The sequence below is a fragment of the Carettochelys insculpta genome, chromosome 1 (genome assembly GCF_033958435.1).
Source record: "Carettochelys insculpta isolate YL-2023 chromosome 1, ASM3395843v1, whole genome shotgun sequence".
NCBI lineage: Eukaryota > Metazoa > Chordata > Testudines > Carettochelyidae > Carettochelys > Carettochelys insculpta.
This window is the reverse complement of record NC_134137.1, coordinates 15,273,519-15,293,945: the sequence shown is the minus strand read 5'-3', so window position 1 is coordinate 15,293,945 and position 20,427 is coordinate 15,273,519. Positions and strand designations below refer to the sequence as shown.

Below are 20,427 nucleotides of genomic sequence, written 5' to 3'. Positions count from 1 at the left end.
GGTTGATTCTGGTAGAAAACCCTGTTTTAGCTCTCCTGGCACCTTTTTTGGCTTGAAAAACCAGTTTGGCCTGAAAATAGCCAGGTTTGAATAACAGTTCACCCAAAAAGGGGACATTTGTACTTTAGCTCCCTTTAATTTCTCATCTCCTCCTTGCTCACAATGGTTTGCCAGTACTCTTCCACTTGCCAGTGTTCAGTCTCCTTAAAATCCTACATTGGCTCCATTTAAAGACAAGCTATTGTATCCATCTCTCTTTTTTACTTAAGCTACTTCAATTACCTCGTTATGCTCTATTTACTTACCTATACCCCAGGAAAAATGGAAGCTATGTGAAAGCTAGGGGATGGAGAGGAATGACACCTGGATCCTGGGGAGGAGAGGGAAGTGTAGGGGGGTGGCAGCCTCATCACCTCCACCACCATGGGGGGCACAGCTGTCACCCACTAGAGTTGTGGGTTGAGTGCACATGGCATCACCTTGAAGCCATAGAGGGCGGGCACATAGCCCTAACTCCAGATCCCACCGCTGACACCTGGAGTGAAAGTCAGAGAGCTCTGGTAAAGTCACAGAATCCCTGTAGGTGATGACCACCCTGACCACTGTGACTAAGTCATATCGTGGGGTACCAGAAAGTGACCTACATGCCCAGAGAGAAGGGTAAGCACTCCCTTCTCCAGGACAGACCAGTGCCCACTGAAATGAAGGGAGCGGTAAGACCCAGTTTACCTACAGTGGAGTGGGTAAACCTCTTCTGTGGCACCCCGGGTCAGTAACGTTAAATGCAGGGGGAATCAGCCATGTCGTAGGTGTGTGACTGCGATGTGGGTGCCCCTGGGGAAGACGCTTACATGGGGCTGTGGCTAGGGACTTACTCCTGATCGGAGGGAGGTGCTGTTTGGGTGTGCACTCGCAGGCATGCCTGCAAGCACCTGCTCACACGCATTTTGGGTTGCTGGCTGTGCCCCTGCCCTCACTCCGCTGACGTGCTGCTGCTTTGGCTTCCAGACGTGCAGCCCCCTGAAGGGAGGAGCCGAGATTGCCTGATGACAATTGTGCTGCGAGATGGCTCCAAAGTGACTCTGTGTGCAGAGAGTGAGGACGACGCAGTGTAAGTAGCTCTGGGGGTATCATGCAATCAGCAATGGGAAGGCCAGAGCACCCCCGCTGTGTACCAGGCCTTTTTTGTCTGTGCTGTAAATCTGGCTCTTGGCTAGGAATCAAAAACTTGCTCGAGGCACAGACGTCAGTGGGCTGTTGCAAGAGACACTTGCGCTCCTGGGAGACATGGTGTGTTTTCATTCGGGCCCTGGGGGACAAGACTCAGGCAGAGTTAATGGTGCCTGCCCCTGCACAGAACAAGCATGGTGAAAGGTAAGTGCTCCCGCACAGGCCTGGCAAAACAAATAGTGATGGCTTTCTGAGCTCCTCTGCCCCACCCTCCTCCTGGTATTAATTATCATTGTGATCATTGGTACTAATAATGCTAAGCAGTATGCCCCTACATTCGCCGGGGGTATTTCCTCCTGCTTTTTGCAATGCCCAGCAACTCCCGATCTTGTTGGACAGAAATGAGAAGAGAAGGGAGGTCCCTTATCCTGAGGCACAGTGGCAGCCCTGTTCCAGCGTGACAGACAGAATGTGGTGGGACACTGAGGAAAAGTGCAGTTAATTGGGGAGCAGCGAGTGCAGGCAGCCAGCTTCTAGCAATCCTGTCCCCTCCACAGCAATTCCCAGGGGTGCCGCCGAGCCCCACACTTGGAACTGCACATTCAGAAGTATCTGCGTGGCTCTCTTCCTAGGACTCATGCCTCAGGGCCATGTAACCTTAGTCCTATAATAGTCGGTAATGGGTAGCCAACAGCCCTGGAGACAGGGGGCCTCATACCTGCATCTTTTACAATAATAACTAAAACTTGCCTCCCCAGAGTGGAAATCATTCAAGCCTTGAACGACAACGAGGAGGAGTTAGTCACTGGATTCATTCTGGGGCCACATCCGTGTCAGGCTATCTGAGCTCTTATACTGAGGTCCCTCACCATAGTATGGGACTGCACTTCCTGTCAGTGATGGGTCTTTCATGTAGCCTAGAGGCCAAATTCATATTTACACCAGATGTGTGTTTGGCCCGTTGTGTGTCCTTCCCTCCTGCCTGGTTCCAGGTGAAAAGGGAAACGATTTACATAACTTTAAGGAGTCCTGGGGCACCTTATAGACTAACATATATTTTGGAGCATAAGCTTTCCTGGGCAAAGACCCGCTTCGTCAGATGATGTTAGTCTATAAGGTGCCACGAGATTTCTTGTTGTTTTTGCAGATGTGAACTAACACAGATCCCCCTCTGATGCTTGTTACGTAACTTTAAAGAGTATAATCAGAGGCTAACCACCAGATCGGAGACCTGCGGTTATCACATGACCCCTCTGCACCACTTGGCGGCTGTGCTGCCCCAGGAGGATGAGCTAACAGGGAATTAAAGCTTAGTGGAGCTGTCAAACAGCATTAAGGTCATGAGGACACCGACACGCCCAGCTAAACTGAGGTCATGCCTGTGACAACTTCCAGGAGCTCGAGCGGCTTCCTGACTGTGACCCTATCAAAGGAATATTGCTCTTAACCCTAGACAGCCTTGGGAAAGTAAGCTGTACAATTTCCAGGCAGCATGGAGTAAGACCAAAGTCTTACTGCATTTGGGCAGGGGAAGTGTTATCTAGCAGTCATAGTGTTAACTTGGGACTTGGGAGTTCCCTGCTCTACCACTGGCTGATGAGTGATCCTGGACAAGTCCCTGTTTGGTTCCCAGCCTGTACTCTAGGGTGAGTTACACTGCCCTACCCCACAGGGTGGTGGTGAGAATATATCCATTAAAGGTTGTCAGGTTCTCAAATGCTGCAGTAAGGAGGACCAGGGGAATACCCCAGAGAGAGGTGTCTGCTAACTACGTTAACCAGTTTAATTAGCTGTAAGGAATTGGATTGATGGGGCTCCCATGGCAAGAAAAATCCCCGAACTTGGCCCTGGGGTCACTCACCTACTGCAGGAATTCTCCAGGTGCATTGCAGCACGACTCCTTTCTGACATTAAATCTTACTATACCCCCCCAAGGAAGGGAGACTGGACCCTGAGCCCACCCAAGTCACACTGCCCCAGGTGGGAGGGGAGCAAAAGCTGGAGAAGCCTCAGGGCTTTAGCTTCAGGCTATGATATTTGAAGCAGAAAGAGCCCCGCTGAGTGTTCAGTGCTGAACAGCTTTTGTGAGATGGTCTGACTGGCAGACGCCGATGGATAATAAATACGGGAATTCCACAGTGTCCCTTTAATGGAGAAGGGGGGTCCAGTTGAAACCTCCCATCCCAACAGCTGGTGAACAGTCTCAGTCGAACGCGGGGTGGCCAACATAGGAGCCACATGGCAAATTTTTACATGTTCCAAGGGCCAAACACAAAATAGCCCCAAACCCGCCCCCTCATGCCAAGGCGTAACCCCTCTCAGCCCCAAACCCAAGATTAATTTACATCAGATATGAGTTCCACGCAGCTGCTGCCAGTCCCTGCTGCTCCTTCCCTGTGGCGCTGCCTCTCTGCCCTGCTGCACTGAAATAATGGAACATAGGTGGATCCCTCCAACTCTCCTGCCGGCTGTTAAGCCAAGTAAATTGAGCTCCATTGTTTCAGCTGCGGCAGGGTAGGAAACCGGAAGTGGAGTCAGTGGCAGCAGCGTCCAGAGCTGCAAATGGCTTCTTAAAGAGCTGCTTGTGGCTCCGGAGCCGCCCCACAGCTGGTTTTCAAAATGGCTCTGCTGCTGGCTCTGTGGGCTGGATGAAATGGCTCCACAGGCCAGATTCTGGCCAGCAGGCCACATGTTGGCCACCCCAATCTAAGGAGATTCCCAGGGGCTTGAGTTCTCCTCCCAGGTCCTGGTTCATTTTGGGGGCAAGTGAAAGGTTCCGGCCTAGCCACTGTGCGGCGTGCAGAGCAGCCCTGAGAGGTTAACCAAGGAGGAGCTTTGACTTGATGTGGTTTTAAAATTGCTCCAGGCACAGTTTCGCTCACAAGTTCTCCGATTTTCTTGACAGCGCCTGGAAGATGGCCATACTGGAGGCGAAAAACACCCCGGTGAGCCTTTCCTACTTCCATTTTATAGGGCTCTTGTTACAAGCTGAGCTGTCACCTTCCATCTCTTCCCCTCCCTCACACAAGAGTCAGTCAATGGAGCGATCTGATGAGGGCTGAATGCACAAGGGCATCTCCTCCCGGAGTGCGGGAAGGGGCATGGCTCTACCTGGAAACCTACATGCTGCTCTGGGCTCTTCAGTACTAAAGAGATACGGACAAAGTGGCTGGTGCCCAGAGAGGACTTGGGGTCAGGAGGGGTTGACTTGTGAACTGAGATTAAGCCAAAGTTCATTGAGGGAAATGAAGAGTCCCTGGGTTGAGTTTACTGTTCCTTCAGTCAGGCCCTTCTTAATGAATTTTGCTCACTGTCCGTACCAGTAATTAGCCTTATCTGAGACCAGAGCCTTGTTGTGCGAACGCACATTGAGGCAGTTCCTGTGCCAAACAGTTAATTACATCAGTAGGGAAAGCAAGGCAGACAAGGGTGGGAGGAGGAAGTGAATAATAGGAAAGGCCTATTGGAAAACCAGAACATGGGCAGGTGTGGGTCTGCCCACTGCTAAAGGCCCCTCCCCAGCCACACTGGGGGACCACTACACTAAGCACCAAACAAGCATAGGGGACAACTAATAACAAACGGGTTCAGAGGGTGCATGTTAAAGGTTCAGAAGGAAGGAGCCAGAGGGGGACATGGGGCTAAGAACTCCAGACTGCAGCCATGGCGCCTGGAAGGTGTCTAGGGAGCCAGTGGATCGAGCCGCCCAGTGGCATGAAGTCAGCAAGGAGCAGAAATAGGCCCCACAACGCCAAAGCGCCCCCTTACCAGCATCTTCCTCCCAGTGTGGTAGCTGGTGGCCATGGCCGGGGGAGGTTGACAGGGCAGTCTTGCAACTTTGTGGTCGGGGCTGAGGTAAGACCAGAGCCCTGTTTGCTAGGCGCTAGGGCAGTGCTACATCCACTCAACCAGGGGTGGGCAAACTTTCACCTCAGAGCCCACTGTTTGTCCCTGCGGTTGGTGAAGCTCCCCCCCCGCAACCCGTATAGTGTAATCCAAACGGATGGAAATTTCGGTTGTGTTCATATAAAAAAAAATCCCATCCAGCACATTTAAGGAAACAAGTCTGTAGAATGTAAACGGTTTTTTAATCGGTATATGACCGTGGACCCGCCTGCATCAAAGGAGTAACAGGTTCCAACATTTGTAATGAGATGGATGAGCCTGACACCCAGCAGCAGATTGTGCTGCAACGCCCCCTTACGAAATTTCGTGCCCCCCATTTTGTGCACCCTGCACTAGACCATGCTACCCTTTGGGCTTAGCGAGGCATTACTAAAGAGGTACGTCAGTCTGCAGCTGCCTGAAGGGACTAGTCTCCTGGAGGCAAGTGGCTGTTTAGTGCAATACACAGTTTTATAAGCAGAAGGAGCAGAGTGAAAGGAGTAAGCTGGACCAGAGCATGAGGGACCATACTGTAGGAAGCAGCCTTGCCCCAGCTGGGGGATGGACTCACTAACCCAGCAGGCCTCTTCCACGCTGAATGTCTGAGATTCTTTCAGTTCTGCCCACGACTGAACCAGGCCTGTGCAGCAGCCGGCTACCCGACAAAGAGGAGCCTGCCCCCGCATGCCGGAATGCGTGCTGCTGCCGGGACCCTAAATATAATGAGGGAATTGTTCTGTCCAGGGACAGAGCACGGTTCATCCAAGGCCTCACCTTGGACGGCTTTGCTCCTGGCATGGTAAAGAAAGAGCAGAACCCCCTTCATCCCGGTGGGTCGGGGGTAATGTGGAATCAAAGGGCGTTGGTGAAACTAAGGACCCTGTGAGGCAAATGATGTCTCTTCAGGGCAGGATTTCGGATGGTGGAGCTGCGGTGTGTGGGGGCGTCTCAGGGAAGAGGGGATTGGCTAAACTGGGTTCTAAGCCAGTGGTTACCAATCTCCTAATTGGAGCCACTTTGCAATGGCAGGTGCTGCTCCCAGGTGTCTCCTTGGAGCACGGCTAGACATAGGTGTTGCCGTCACACCACTTGTCCTGGACCTTCTCTGTGTTGTGATGGTGGTGGTGATGTTCCACCCCCGCTCATCAGAAGGAAACTTGCTGCTCAGGATGGTTGCAGGAGTCTAGCAGTTGCTTATGTGGAGCTGAGAGATGATGCCTAGTAGCATGGGAGCCGGGATGAGAAGCTGTGCATCTGAGCTTCTCCTACAGCTGGTTTTCTTCAGAGCTGCAGGGTGGTTTGAGCATGGGCCTGATAAACCCAGGGTTGTGAGCAAAATCCTTGAGGGGGCCATTTAGGGATCTGGGGCAAATAGGTTTAAAAAAAAAAATCCATCAGGGATGGTGATGGATCCTGCTTTGAGTGCAAAGGACTGGACTCAATGACCTCTCAAGGTCCCTTCCAGTTCTATCAACTAGGTATAGCTCCATATTTTTATAGATACTTATAGGGTGACATTCAAGAGCCTGCTTGCTGCCCTACCTGTGGCCTTTTTTCTTTTTTTTTTTTTTTTTTTTGCAGTAGCAGTTTGGGACAGGAAGCAGTTGCAGAGTCACATATCTTATCCTGTCCCCCATTGCTTCTTGCCTTTGCCCATCTCCCTCTGGATTGATCAGATACTTTTTCTCACTTTCATTCTGGGACCCTTGCTCTCCTACTGCCCTTGCCTGGCTAATTTCCATGTTTGTTGGTGGATGATTGTGTAACAGTCAAGGCAGAAATCCTGCAAAGTCCGGCTACAATATTTCTGCTCTGGTCTGTGGTCCTGAGCCAAGTTAAATGGAAGAATTCATCCATTGGTATCTGCAGCATATAGACGGTGGACCTGACTGGTCTTGTGCCAGTGGTGTGCAGGAGCCAATCCATTGTAGCTGTGGGTGTAAGTCAGAGGAGAATTGGGCTTGATGTGAAGCTGTTTGAGAAATGCCAGCTTGTGTTTTATATTATTGATTTCTAAAAGAAAATGAGATCTAGAAAGACCGTATTTTCGACACGTGTAATTGGGGAGAGTTAAGGTGGAACATCTGACCATAAAGAGCAGTGGGGTCAAGCTGGTAGAGCACTGGACTTGGCCTCAGAAAATCTGGATTCTATTGCCAGCTCTGACGCTGGCCTGCTGGGTAGTGCTGCCATGGCGGGTCATGGCATTGCTCTGTGGCTCGATTTTTCCCATCTGTAAAATGGAGATAATGCCAACCTCCTTTGTAAAGTGCTTTGAGAGCTATGATGAAAAGTACGATAAGAAGAGCTAGATATTATGGTGACTAAGGTTTTATTGTTCAGTCTGACACAATAATATCGCACAAAATGCTTATTTTTTTTCATGGAACCAAAAAAGGAAGAATGGCTTGTTTCACGCTCAGAATAGCAGTAGTTTCCACTGAGTTGTGACGATGATGGTAAAAGGCATCTTAATTGCACTTCAGTTTCAGGAGGACCGTACCACTGAAGAAAATAGTCCATCACACAGCATCTACAGGTTCTACCTCTCTTAACTGGAATTCTGTTATGCGGCAACATCCCTTGTTTGGCAGCCCGCAGGCCCTGGCAGCTTGCTCCTGCTGTCAGGTGCTGGCTGCTGGGACCCACAGGTGGCAAGGAACCAGGGCTGGTGCGTGTCAGGCAGCCATGGGAAGCCAAGGTCAGCAGGTGGCGGGAAGCCAAGACTGCTGGGTGGCAGGGAGCTATGCGGAGCTGGGACCGGCTGGTGGTGGGGAGCCACAGGAAGCCAGGGCCGGTGGGTGGTGGGGAGCCATAGGAAGCTGGGGCCAGTGGGCAGAGGGAAGCCATGGGGAGTTGGCACTGGGGATGGCAGGGAGGTGCAGGAAGCCAGGGCCAGTGGGGAGCTGCGAGGAGCCGGGACTGGTGGGTGGTAGGATCCCCAGGAAGCCAGCGGGCAGTGGGGAGCCACAGGAAGCCTGGACTGATGGGTATTAGGGAGCGAATGGCCAGGGCCAGCAGGTGGCAGGGAACCGGAGCCAGCAGCTGTGAGCAGCAGGGAGCTGTGGGAGATGGTGGCTGCTAGGACCTGGGGCAGCAAGAAGCTGGGAGCCACCTGCCAGGACCGGGGGTCTGTGAGGAGCCAGCTGTGGGGGAGATGGGTTTCCCTCATTAGGAGAGGTCTCTTCTCCAGCTCAGGTCAGGTCCCAAGGGTGCTGGATAAGAGAGGTTCAACCTGTACTGCTGGTCCAAGAGAAGTCTCAGGCCCTGGTGGGCAACCATGATGAAGGAGCTGGATGCCGATTTCATCTCATGTCAGTGGGCCACGTGGGGGTTCTACCTGCAGCTTCTGCACCTTCCCCCATGCACAGCTCACCCACTTCCTCCCTGGGCTGAAAGAGCCATGAACAGCTGATTTGGAGTATTCCAGCTCTGGGAGGGAAGGGGGAGGACCAAACAAGAATGAGCAGATTCCTGATGCACTGAAAGTAGAGATGCCTGTCTCATAGAGCTGGAAGGGACCTTCAAAGGTCATTGAGTCCAGTCCCTGGCACTCACAGCAGGACCTATCACCATCCCTGAGAGGGTTTTTTTTTTCTTTTAATCTATTTGCCCCACATCTCTAAATGGCCCCCTCAAGGAGTGAGCTCATAACCCTGAGTTTAGCAGACTGATGCTAAAACCACTGAGCTATCCCTTCCTGCAGTGTGGGGCCCCGGGGCAGGGTGAAGGGGCAGACAGGAGGTGTGAGGGTCACAGGTGGCATGACCAGTGGGTCACATACAAGCCATGGGCTGCAAGTTGCCCACCACTGGTTTATAGTCTCACCTACACTTCGGCTGGGTCTACACAGAGCTGCTCTCGTGGCAGCTCCATGCTACTGAGCAGTCTCGCAATTCCAAATGTTTTTCAGGTATAAGGGACTGGCGACAGAGGGGGTTTAGCCAGTAGAGGCACAGGCACATGGCACGTTTATTGCTGGCACCACCCTCTGCCGAGAGCAAAGTCTCGCGCGGCTGAGCTAATTAGCTGTGGGACTATGCTAATGAGCAGCCATTTGCAATTGCGAGACTGGTCATTAGCATGGAGCTACTCGGAAAGCCGCTCCATGTAGACCCAGCCTTAAAGTGCAGACCAGGGGTCAGTAACCTTTCCGAGGTGGAGTGCCGAAATTTGACTTTTTGACCCCTATGTATGGTCCAAGTGCCGGTGATACTTTTTAATGTCACTAATAGTCTGACTTACAACAGCTTCCTTAATAAATGAAGATGCAGAGCTTTAGCATTTAGGTGGTGGCTGGTAGCATTAGCTGGTCTTTTGTTAATCCACAGGTGGGATGGCTTCGAGCAAGCTCCCGGGTGCATGGGGGAAAAGGGGGCAGCTAAGCTCCTGCTTTGCGTGACAGTGAAAATCAGGTCATGTGCCACTCTTGGTATTTGTGCCAGGGGTTGCTCACCCCTGGTGTAGATGATATGGTTGTACTGGAAAATCTTTTTAGTGTAGACCCATCTTATACTGGCAAGAAAGGACTCTGGTCAGCATGGCTTATACCCGTTCCCCTCGCAAAATAAGCCACACCCCTCCCAGCAGTCATGCTGACATAACTACATCTACGTGTAGGCTCTTTGGTTGGCTTAGAAATGTCTACGAAAGAAATGTCTAAAACCAAACCAAACCAAACCAAAAAACTCGCTACAGATGTTACTATTCTGGCCAAGAGTTTCATGGCCAGACTTTGCTTTGGTGGGTTGACTCCTGAAGGAAGGATGCAGCTTCAGAGGGTTGATAGAGAGCCCCTCGACTCCCCAGAAAGACAAATAAAAGAATTAAGTGAAAGGCAAAAGTAGGATCTCTTGGGCTGTCAAGTCATGGGGAGTTCTATGAAAAGGACTTTTTTTTTTTTTTTTAAAAGCGGGCTGGCTCCAGTCATCTCTTGTTTGTATTGTTTGCATCCCATGGAGTCGAGTGCCACGGGAAAATAACACTGCGTAGCGCTGCCAGGAGAGAACAGTGCTCTTCAGAGCCCTGGGAGAGCAGGAGAGCATAAATGCTTTCATGCTGCTGGTCTGACACAGCCATTCATAAACCCAAGCTTCTCCAGCCAGGGAAGGCTGCTAATTGGGGATGGAATTAGCAGTAGCTTTAAGAATTGAGCTCTTCAAATGAATTTGTTAACTGGATTTATCACAAAGAAGCGAAATGGGAGGGCCTGGAGGGTCCTCTTCATTGTGCTGGAGAATAAATGGGAGATGGCCGTCATAACACAATGGCAGGAGCCTGGGAGACCTGCCTCCTGTAGCTGCTCCATAGGACCCATTTCTTGGAGCCCAGAAGATTCCTAAGGGTTCCTCTTGCTTCCTCCTATTATACAAATTCTTTCTGAAAAAGATCAATAGCTCAGGAAATCCTTGGGAAAGGTGAATGTGTACGAATGAGTGAGCCCAAGTCCAGAGGAAATGTAGCCTTCAGGGAACTGGCTAACACATTTTCCAAACCACTGGTGAGTTGTTTTGTTTGTCATTTTTGAAAGCCACAGGGAACTGGCAAGAGCAACTGTAAATACTGATCTTCCAGGAGGAACCAAGTCTAATTGCCAGGCTTGCACTATCTTCCGTCCCCAGGAAAATGACAAATTGGATATTAAGAAAATTGATAAATACTGTGGGTCAAATCTCAGGGTTTTTTCAAAGGGAATTTTAGTTGAATGAAAATGGAGCGAGCTTTTGGTTCCTACAGGATAACAAAACTGTGAGCAGTAGACAGCTTGGGGGAAGCCCTGGCTGCTTTGCCATCAGGAGGGCCAGGATTTCACCCAATATGATTATAGTGACTCAATCCTGCCAGGACTTAAGAAGGAACTCTGGAGAGCTAATGCTGCTTCTGCTACTCACTTGTTCTATGACCTTGGGCATTTCCTTTGTCCTCTCTGTAATTCAGCTTCCCCTCCTGGAAAATGAAGGTGATGACAGCTCCCTCTAGGGATTAATTAATGCCCGTGGAGCATTTTGAAGATGTAAAACAAAGCAAAACCAAAGTAACCACTGTATGTGGTGAATATTGTTAGGAGGAGCCTGCAGTATAGAGGGAGACCCTGGAGACCTCAGGAACTGTTACGTGTGACAACTGCTTTTTGATATGGATGGATTGGTACGATGCTAAAAGAGAGGTTAAACAATTGGCCTAAAGAGAACACACCTCCACCTTGGTTAAGACCAGTCCTAGATAAGTTTGGCTACTTAGGGCATATGCTGTTCTCGAATGCCACAGTTAGTGAGGATGTCACCCTCCGTAGAGCCAAGGCCAGCTCTGTATTTGCAATACGGTGGCACCATCTATGAAAAAATAGGGATGACAAAATGAGCATTAAACTAAGTGCAGGTTGAACCTCTAATCTGGTACACGCTTGAATGGCAATGTCTGCAATCCAGTATGATTTTAGCTGGACAACTGGTTATTAAGGGTGTGGCCACGTTTCCTGTGGTCCCATAAAGTTTGTTTCCAGCCACCAGTCCTGGCTCTCGGTGTTCTGTGCCATTATTTAGCCCTAATTTTCCCCAAATGCCTTCCAAGAGACCCGTAAGCAGTGGAAGTGTTCGTAATGCTGTGAGACAATATTGACCTCCCGTGGTCCTGCAAGTTCTCTCATTCAGCACCAGTCAGGTTCCAAGAGTGCTGGACGAGGGAGGTTCAACCTGAATCTGAGGGGCAGTAATGCTTACAGTGCTTCTGGACAGTGTTGGGACACGGACAACATACGGATGCCACATTAGGGGTTTGGTCTTCAGTGTGTGTACAGGGTCAAATGGTGGGACAAGACTCTGTGTCAAAACTCTTACTTGTCACAGCATGACGTCCACTCAAACCACACCCCTTAAAGTTCAGCTGCTTTAGCCTTGGCATCTCGTTCATCTTCTACTGGTGCCGCTAGGACATGATCTGGCGCCGTGTTTCTTACGTCGGAGGTCCAGGGGCAGGAGTTACTCAAACCCAGATCATTTCCTAGTGGTATGAGTAGAAGACTAGAGGGAAGAACTTGCCTGGGACACTAGGGTTGAATTGAAGGAGAACATGTGTCAAAGTGACTAAGACGTGAGGCAGATAACCTTTGGTTGCCTTACCTCTTCCCTGTTTCCCCACCCCATTGAGCTCCGAGCTCCCGTTCTGCGCCCCCAGCCCAGTCGCTCTAATTGTGCCTCGAGCGAGAGGAGTGGGCAAGGGAGATTAAAACGCAGGCACCTCCTGCACAAAAGCCGGTGAGGGCTGCGGGAGGCTAAGCAGCATTTTGATTTATGCTGTGCGAGCACCTTGCAGCTTGATGGCAGGTGGGTGTGGTCGCTTCCCGTCCCCCTCAGGGTCAGGTGTCCGGGGGCGTGCTGCTGCCCCTTGGGAGGGAAGCCGGTGGTTTTCTTCGCCTTCCTGGGACCCAGGGAAAGGTGAGAGAGAGTGAGTGTGTGTGTGTGTGTGAGAGAGAGGTGCAGGTGAGTGGCTGTGATTCTTCTCTGAGTTTGTTCTTAGTCAGTGCATAGGTCATGTGCTCCTGCTGTCGCTTTCTGGCTTTGGCCGTCCCTGGTGTGTTTTGCTCCTGAACTGCCATGTCTTCGCTTCTGTTTCCCATCGTGCACGGTGCCAGTGACCAGAAAGCGGGGCTGAGGGGCTCTGTAGTTCACACAGAGCTTATCAAGACCAAAACCCTGCTCCGCGTTGCTGGCCCTCGCTCGAACACACACCTGAGCTTTTGTCAAAGCCCTGCCTGGCGTCCCCGGGCCCCAGCCCCTGTCCTTCCCAGCTTGAGCAGAGGAGAGGGACATGAGCTTTTAATTGCCTTGCCAATCTCTGGCCTCTCTTCCCAGCCTGACCCCTTTGCATCCAGACAGAGAAAAGGCCCACTTTGAAGCTGCTCCTTCAGCATGAGGAGCTGCTAATTAGACTCTGTCCTGCTGCCCTATGGGGAGTGACTTGGCTCACTCCAGTCAGGCAGGCTCATCAACAAGAGCTGGGTTCTCCTCTCGGCTGGCAGGTTCAAGGCCCAGTGGCTGCATTTGTAGTTGGTTGTTAATATTAAAACCTGTTGCCCTGACACAGGACCACTCGCCGTGAGGAGAAAGGCAATGTACCACTCCCTGGAGAACGGGCAGCTCTGGACGCAGCTGGGCTTTGGATGTCTGTCAGAGCTCAGAGGCCAGTTTGTTGCTCAGTGACAAGTTTGGGGCCTTGAAAGGTAGTTTCCCCTGGTGTCTGAATGGATTGGGAGTACCACAAATGGCTGAGCATCAGAGAGCAGGGGAGTCCTCCTGAGGGGAACAGCTGCACTCAGGCTGCAGAAACTCCTTTGTCTTGTAACTTAATTTTGGGGTTTTTGAAAGATTTCTAGGTTAGGGCTTGTCTGTAACCTGCACGCGTGTGTGTAGTTTGTTGTCCTGTGTGGTGGCACCATTCACTTCACAGAGAAAGAATAAGTGTCCTCTACATTCTAAGCAGCAAGCCAGCCAGCCAGCCTTTAGCTCAAGCTGTAGAGGTGCCTGCTCTCAGCTCTGGAGGTCCCAGGTTTGAGTCCCCCTGTGGGCAGCTGTATTTGTGCCACCCCAGCTACAAAGCTAGGCAGTCCTGGAATGAGGCACGAGCTCCCTGCTGCAATTAAAATCTCATCAGCCTGATAGCACGGGGAGGACAGGCCTCTGAGCTGTGTCTCCAGCCTTTGCATGGCTCTGCTGAGTTCTAAGTCCCCCATTCTGAGGCAGACAGATGAGCGGAGTGGTGATGAGCGGAGTGGTGCCTACAAGCCAGCTTTTGTGGCCCCCAAATTCTGCCCTTAGGCCTGGGCCTGCCCAGCCCCCAGCAGAAATTAGAGTAGCCTCTGGAGCAACTTGAAGTTGTGGAGACTTTGAATAGGCCTCAGAGGGTGCATAGGAGCTGGAGCGGAGACTGAAATCCCCTTCATGTGGCCTAGTGAAGACGTAGGTACAAATCAGTTGCTCTGTGTTGCCTGCCCTTCCCCGCTGCACACGCTGCCTCCACCACCTGTGTGGCCTTTAACTCAGTGAAGGGGCTGCCAGGGAGCCCACAGTTGAGGCCTAAAAGGGTGGTCCCATATACCTCACACAGCTTAGTGCAGTGGCGCTGTATCCTGACCCGGATGCCACTGTTAGCCGAGGGTATGCCTGCAGCTGATCAGCTCAGGAACGTTCCATGAATGGAATGAGTTCGGGAGGCCTCAGCCACGCATCCCCTGCTTAGTCAGTGAGAAGCGTGGTAGGACCCGGCTGAAGTGCAGTGGCTCGGCCCTTTGCCTTCACTGGAGCCACTAGCCCCAATTGCCAGGTGGTTTTAGGGCACGTGGAATCTCTTCCCTTGGCCCTTTTCTTAGGGCAGGAGGAGGCTGACTTCTCAATGTTACCTCGAAAGGTGACTAAAGACCCTTCCCCATGGCTGCCCTCACATTTCAAGGATAAGTAGCTGCAGCTTTCCTTATCTTTGCCTCAATAATGTTGATGAGGAGCTCAGGGGAGGCTGGCTCGGAAACCCCTTCCTCTCTGGCACCTTTGCCTCTTGGCATCTTCCTTGTTCTCAGGGACATTGATGGCCCCAAAATGCACTTGCAGGATCCTGGCGGGAAGAGAGCGTGTGAGACTTAAAACCCATCTCTTTGTGCCTCCTTGTGCTTTATTATTTTGTCCCCCTGGGCCGCAGTCGCACCGGGGAAGGCTAAGCTATTTAATCTTGGTTTTACCTATAGATATTCTAGGTGTTACAGCAGCCTATGCTAGACGTCAGCCTCCCTGCAAAAGCCAATTGTCTGCCTCTCAACTCAGCTCACCAGCCGAGCCCTGTGGTAGCTGCCCTGAGTGGAGGCTGTCCGAGGGGGAGATGGCAGTGCCATCCGGTGGCCAGTTGCCAACTCTACCCGTTGCCTGGGGGTATCTCCCCAGTCTGCAGGAAGTCTGTCAGGTTTGGGCACAAATGGCTTCATATTGCAGCTGGGATATACGGAGCTCTGCGTATCCCCCTGGTAACCCACTCGAGACATGCCTGAGACGCACTGAGCCTAGCCCACGGGAGGGATGGGGCAGGGCATGGTAAGGGGTGGGAGACAGGAACCTGCTGGCAATTGGGGAGTCCCTTGGATGCCTCCCAGCTTGGGGGGGGGCACTCTGGCCACATGTTGCCATGGAGATGCCATTCCCCTCCTGTCTCAACCCTCCGCTTCCTAATTGCATTTTCCCCTGGGTGAATCATTCACTGACTCTTTCCCTCCCTCAGCCCCCGCAGCCTGGAGGCGGCCGGTCATGGCCTGGGTTCTCCCCTCGGCCACGTTTGCTCTGTGCTCTTGTTCGCGCCCTTGGAGTGATCCATGAAGTCAGTCACTGGAGGCAGCTAGAGTGCAGTCACCAGCTGCATCCCCAAGGGCACCCCGGCAACTGCTGGGCTCTTGTGCCTGGAGACAGATTCCTCCCACCAACCTCACAGACAGCAGGGGGTCCCCCTCCAACCTCGGTCTGCTGGGAACATGCCTAGGAGAGGGCTCAGACTCTCTATCCCCTTCAGTCCTGGGCCTCTCTGCAAGACTGCCCCTGGCCCCAGCTGTGGGGTGCACTTGTGTATGTGGCTTCCTCCAGCACTAACACTCCTGCTTGTTGCACTGGCTGTTGGAGGAACATGGGCTGCGGGCCACACACTCGTGCTGCCTAAGGGATCCCTCTGCTCTGGACCGTGCACGTCTGCATTCTGCCTGGGGTTTGGACACAGGGCTTAAGGGTTTGTGTCTGAGAGCCTGGAATGCTCAGTACGTTCCCGGCGCTGGCCGGAGAGGGACGTCCTCTGGACAGATCCAGCGGCTCTTTAAACCCCTCTGCTGGAGCCGCGTGTGTTAGAGAAATCAGCGCAAACCACTGGTTGCGATCAGGCTTTGGGCTGAGTGGCTGGCTGCGCCGATTGCCAGATCTAACCCACACATCCAACTGGGCCAGGGCGCTGGTTCTAAGGGGCCCTGCCCAGCCTCCCTGGCTGTAGACAGTCTGAGGACACCAGTGGGAGCTCATCTGTTGAGTCACGTGTTACCGATCTCTGGAGAGCGCCAGGTTGTAGCCGGGTGTCCTGGCACACTGGAGGTAGAGACTGGTCCCTCAAGCTGTGCCGGTCCAGCTCTCTTTTAACCCTTTGCTGCCACCTTGCTGAGTTCCAACATCTGCCAAACACGCCCTGCTCAAGCAGCAGGTGACTTCCCACCCTGGCCCTCTGTACATGGTAGCTGGCGCCTGGCAGCGCCTGCCCCACTGTTAGCTGGGAATAAAACCCTGGGCTCCTGCTGCCCAGTTCACTGGCCCACACGCAACACGGGGCAGGTTCCTAGCAGCTCGTGCTGTGGGCGTTGCTGCAGCTTGCTGCTGTGTCAGTCACACAGGGCACAACCTGTCCTTGCACGTGCGATCTGTTAGTGTGGGAATTGTGCCCTTCCTGACTGCAGTATTCCTAGTGTGGCCTCCTCCTCTGCTGACTGTCTTAGGGTCTCATCCTGCCCACGTGAGTGGGGAATTTTACCATTGGCTCCAGCCTGAGGGTGTAGCCGACTGCAGCTGTAAGGTGTGAGTGCAGCTTGTGTAGAGGTACTGGAGTTAGTTTTAATCATGTCAGCTCCAAGCTTGAGTAACAATAGCAGGGAAGCCTTGGCAGCTTGGGCAGCTGCACAGGGTAGCCTGCTCGCCCAGCACCCCATGTGCATCACGCCTCCTGCAGCATAGGCTCCCCTCCGATCTCTGAAGCCATCTGTGGGACATGTGTAAATCAGTCTGAAGGCGAGTGGAATCCATTTAAAAACAGTTTAAGCTCTCAGATCATTAACAGCCTCCCTGAGCTGACTTACCAGGTACAAATAAATGCATTTTAATAGGAGGCACAGAGCAGAGAGCTGCTAATCTGCATTAATTCCTCTCCAGAGGCTTCATCTGCAGAACTGAGCAATTCAATCAGAATCAAATCAAATTCCCAGGACAGACTGGGGGAGATGGGTTGTGTGGACAGGCTGTGCACAGGAGCGGCAGCAGGAAATGCTGACTTCAGTAGCAGGGTTTGCTTCTTCTTGCTGCGTATCTGATGGCTGGGGGATGTGCATTTTAAGTGCACACTGCAGCTGAGGCTGATGATTGAGTGCTTTTGAAACACAAGGTGGCATGCACGTGCATGAGAGAGAGACACACACACACACACCTGTGCAAACTGGGGTTGTGTTGCCCTGTGAGTTCTTTCTTCCCCTAGTGCATGTGTTTCTCCAGAGAGCTGAGTTCTAGGCCCAGCTCTGGCAGTGGCGTATTCAGTGATCTATCTTAACCAAGTCACTTCTTGTTCCCGTGCCTCAGTTTCCTCTCCTGACTTTTGTCTATTTAGGCTAAATTCTTTGTGGCAAGGACACTCTTTTACTAAATGTACCCACAGTGCCTGGCATGATGGGGCCTTGCTCTCAGCTGAGACTCTAGGCCTTGCCATAATTGGCTGAGTGAAGCGAAATCCTACTTTCAGCTACAACGGGCTCTGTTTGGCTGTAACACAGTAGCTTTGAATGCCTCACCCAATCAGTGATGAACTTATGGGGAAATGCGTTAGGCTTCAGTGGGCAAAACCCTGCTGGGTTTGATGCAAAATGGAAAACGGGATGAAGGAAATAGGGAACGCACAGAGCCCCTGAGAGCCAGTCAGAACGTGCAGCTTCCACCGGGTCTGTGATTGCCTAGAGAGCAAGGAATGGGCTGATCACGTCGCTGATGTCTTCCAGCATAACAAGGCCCCAGCTCAGCTCTGCCTGCCAGCTCAAAAGAGTTTAAAGTATTGGCAGTCTGAAGGGTGTATCTGCCAGACAGAAGGGAAAGACATAAGAAAGGGAAGGAATGGGAAGGGGGAAATGGGGCCCCTGGCACTGGGGTGGGGGAAGGGGAGACCCTCATCTGGAGGAGAGAGGAATTGGGGGGTCACATAAGGGGGGAGGTGAGATGGGAAGGCATGGGAAGCTCTGAGGTGGGCAGCAAGCTGGGCTTGCAGAAGCAGTGCAGCTTGCAACCACCCGGCATAAGGATCAGTCCCAGGGGTGTAGCTACTGCGACGATAAAGGGCCTAGGATGATGTGTGACAGCAGCAAGTTGGGAAATATGTCAGGGCTCTGCCATGCTGCAGACAGGCAGGGGGTGGGTGGTAAGGCAGTCAGGAGCAGGTGGCAAGGCATTGCCGTTGGTGGTCCTAACATCTGTCGTGTCCTCCCTTTGCAGGTCCATATGTATGACCCATATGATGACTATTACCAGACAGTGCCCTTGGATTCCCACCAGGCCATGTACGTGAGCTCGGGATACTACGGCACCCAGTATGGAGGTATGTGTGTCCCCGTCCTGGCCTCTGCCCAGCCCACGTTCGTTGCTGTGGGCCTCCATTGATGTGAGGTCAGGCCCACCCCCAGGGGAGACAAGGAGAGCAAATGCATAGAGGCCTGGTATTACAAAGGGGCCTGAAGGTCTCAGCCACCACCACCGCTACAGGAGGTCCTGGCCCTTTGAAATGCCACAGGAGCATCACTCGACTACTCTGTGCAGCTTCTGACAGCTGGGGGGGGCCCAGCACCATGCTGACTGCCCTTGGCCCCGCCCCTTCTGCTTGTGGCTCCGTCCCTTCTCAAGGCTGCTCCCCATCTGGGGCATGGAGCCAGTCCCCCACACCCACTGCAGCCGTTGGCACCAGTGGACTGGGGTTTAACAACCAGCCAGGATCCAGAGAGCTGCAACCCAACATGCAGGAAAGGAAGCAGATTTAGACATCTTCTGGGTGTCAGATTCCAAATTGTAGAGGGCAGGTCCCATTTAGACCCCAGCCAGCCAAGCCACAGTACCATAGTATTAATTTACTGAGGGTTTTTCTTATTGCTGGTAACCACATAATTCATTCAGGAAGTTAGTTTCTTGAGTTTCTATAACTCTTGGTAGAATTCAGTTCTGTGCCTGGTTTCAGCAGGAAGGGGTGAAAGGCCAGAGGACCTTCAGTATGTGGCATCATCTCTTAGGACTAAAATGGAGCAGTTTATAAAAAAGCCAACTCTTTCTGGGAAAAGTAAACTCCTGTGGCTTTCTAGCCCTGCTCCCAGTTGCACTGCACAGCAGGGCTGCTGCCGACTTCTGGGCCGTTCCTGGAGTCATTTGCAAATCAGTATTACTCCTGTAACGTAACATAAACGCATGACGGCTCACAAAAGCTGCTGGATCGACAGGCCCAGCTTTTGAAAGCTGTTTAGATACCGTGGTGATGAGCACCACCATCAGAATCTCCTTATAGTCCCTTCTGGCCTTAAAATGTATGGGGCCAGATTTTAAAGCCCCCAGAGACCCAGAGAGGTGCCTGAGGTCCCATTAACAGGCCACTAGACATGTCTCTGCATCATTAGGCCCCTAACTGCCTGGGAAATCTCGCCTCAGACAGACAGGCCTAGAGACTGATGCTCCCTGGTATCCCCTTGTGGGTGCATAGTCTAGGCACTGCTTGGTCTCTCTGCTCTGGCTGCCAATAGAGAGGTCAGCTAGTGCCAGCCCTGGTCCTGGTTTCTGTGATGGCTAGGGACAGGGCTGGCACCGGCAAACTCAGCAGAAAGAAACCCAGCTGTGGGTGCCCTGCTAGCCAGCTGGGGCAGGAGAATCTCTCGTGAGGGGCTGCACAGGCGCACAGCTGGCAGGGCAGGCGGCTGGCTGGGTGCTGGGGTGTGCTGGTCTTGGCTGGGTGCTCTGGGGTGGAGGGGGGTGCTGGGGTATTACTGGAAGTGGGAGCTGCCAGAGATTACTGGTGCAGAGGGGAGGAGCTGTGGGACAGACTGGATTCACAGGCTGGTTCTGGCACAGCAGCTGGCTGGGGGTTACAGGTGCTGGCAGAGGGGGTCGCTCGGGGGGTTACAGGTGCTGGTGGGGGGTTGGTTGGGGGAGTTACAGGTGCTGGCCGAGAGGGATCACTTGGGGGGGTTACAGGTGCTGGCAGAGGGAGTCGCTCGGGGGGTTACAGGTGCTGGTGGGGGGTTGGTTGGGGGAGTTACAGGTGCTGGCCGAGAGGGATCACTTGAGGGGGTTACAGGTGCTGGCAGAGGAGGGTTAGTTGGGGGGTACAGGTGCTGGCCGAGAGGGATCACTTGGGGGGGGGTTACAGGTGCTGGCAGAGGAGGCTTAGTTGGGGGGTACAGGTGCTGGCCGAGAGGGGTCGCTTGGGGGGGTTACAGGTGCTGGCAGAGGAGGGTTAGTTGGGGGTTACAGGTGCTGGCCGAGAGGGGTCGCTTGCGGGGGTTACAGGTGCTGGCAGAGGAGGGTTAGTTGCGGGGTACAGGTGCTGGCCGAGAGGGATCACTTGGGGGGGTTACAGGTG

The 20,427-nt window shown here is 52.7% G+C and overlaps 1 protein-coding gene across 2 annotated transcripts in view; it reads left to right on the top strand.

The window, feature by feature from the left end:
• The window catches only part of PLEKHB1 (pleckstrin homology domain containing B1), a 34,966-nt gene that overhangs the window by 7,490 nt on the left and 7,049 nt on the right, over positions 1 to 20,427 (top strand). For both annotated transcript variants that reach the window (XM_074979396.1, XM_074979311.1), the window contains exons 4-6: positions 1,009 to 1,111; positions 4,076 to 4,115; positions 18,306 to 18,408. In XM_074979396.1, coding sequence (XP_074835497.1) covers positions 1,009 to 1,111; positions 4,076 to 4,115; positions 18,306 to 18,408 — 246 coding nt within the window. The remainder of the gene's footprint in view (positions 1 to 1,008; positions 1,112 to 4,075; positions 4,116 to 18,305; positions 18,409 to 20,427) is intronic.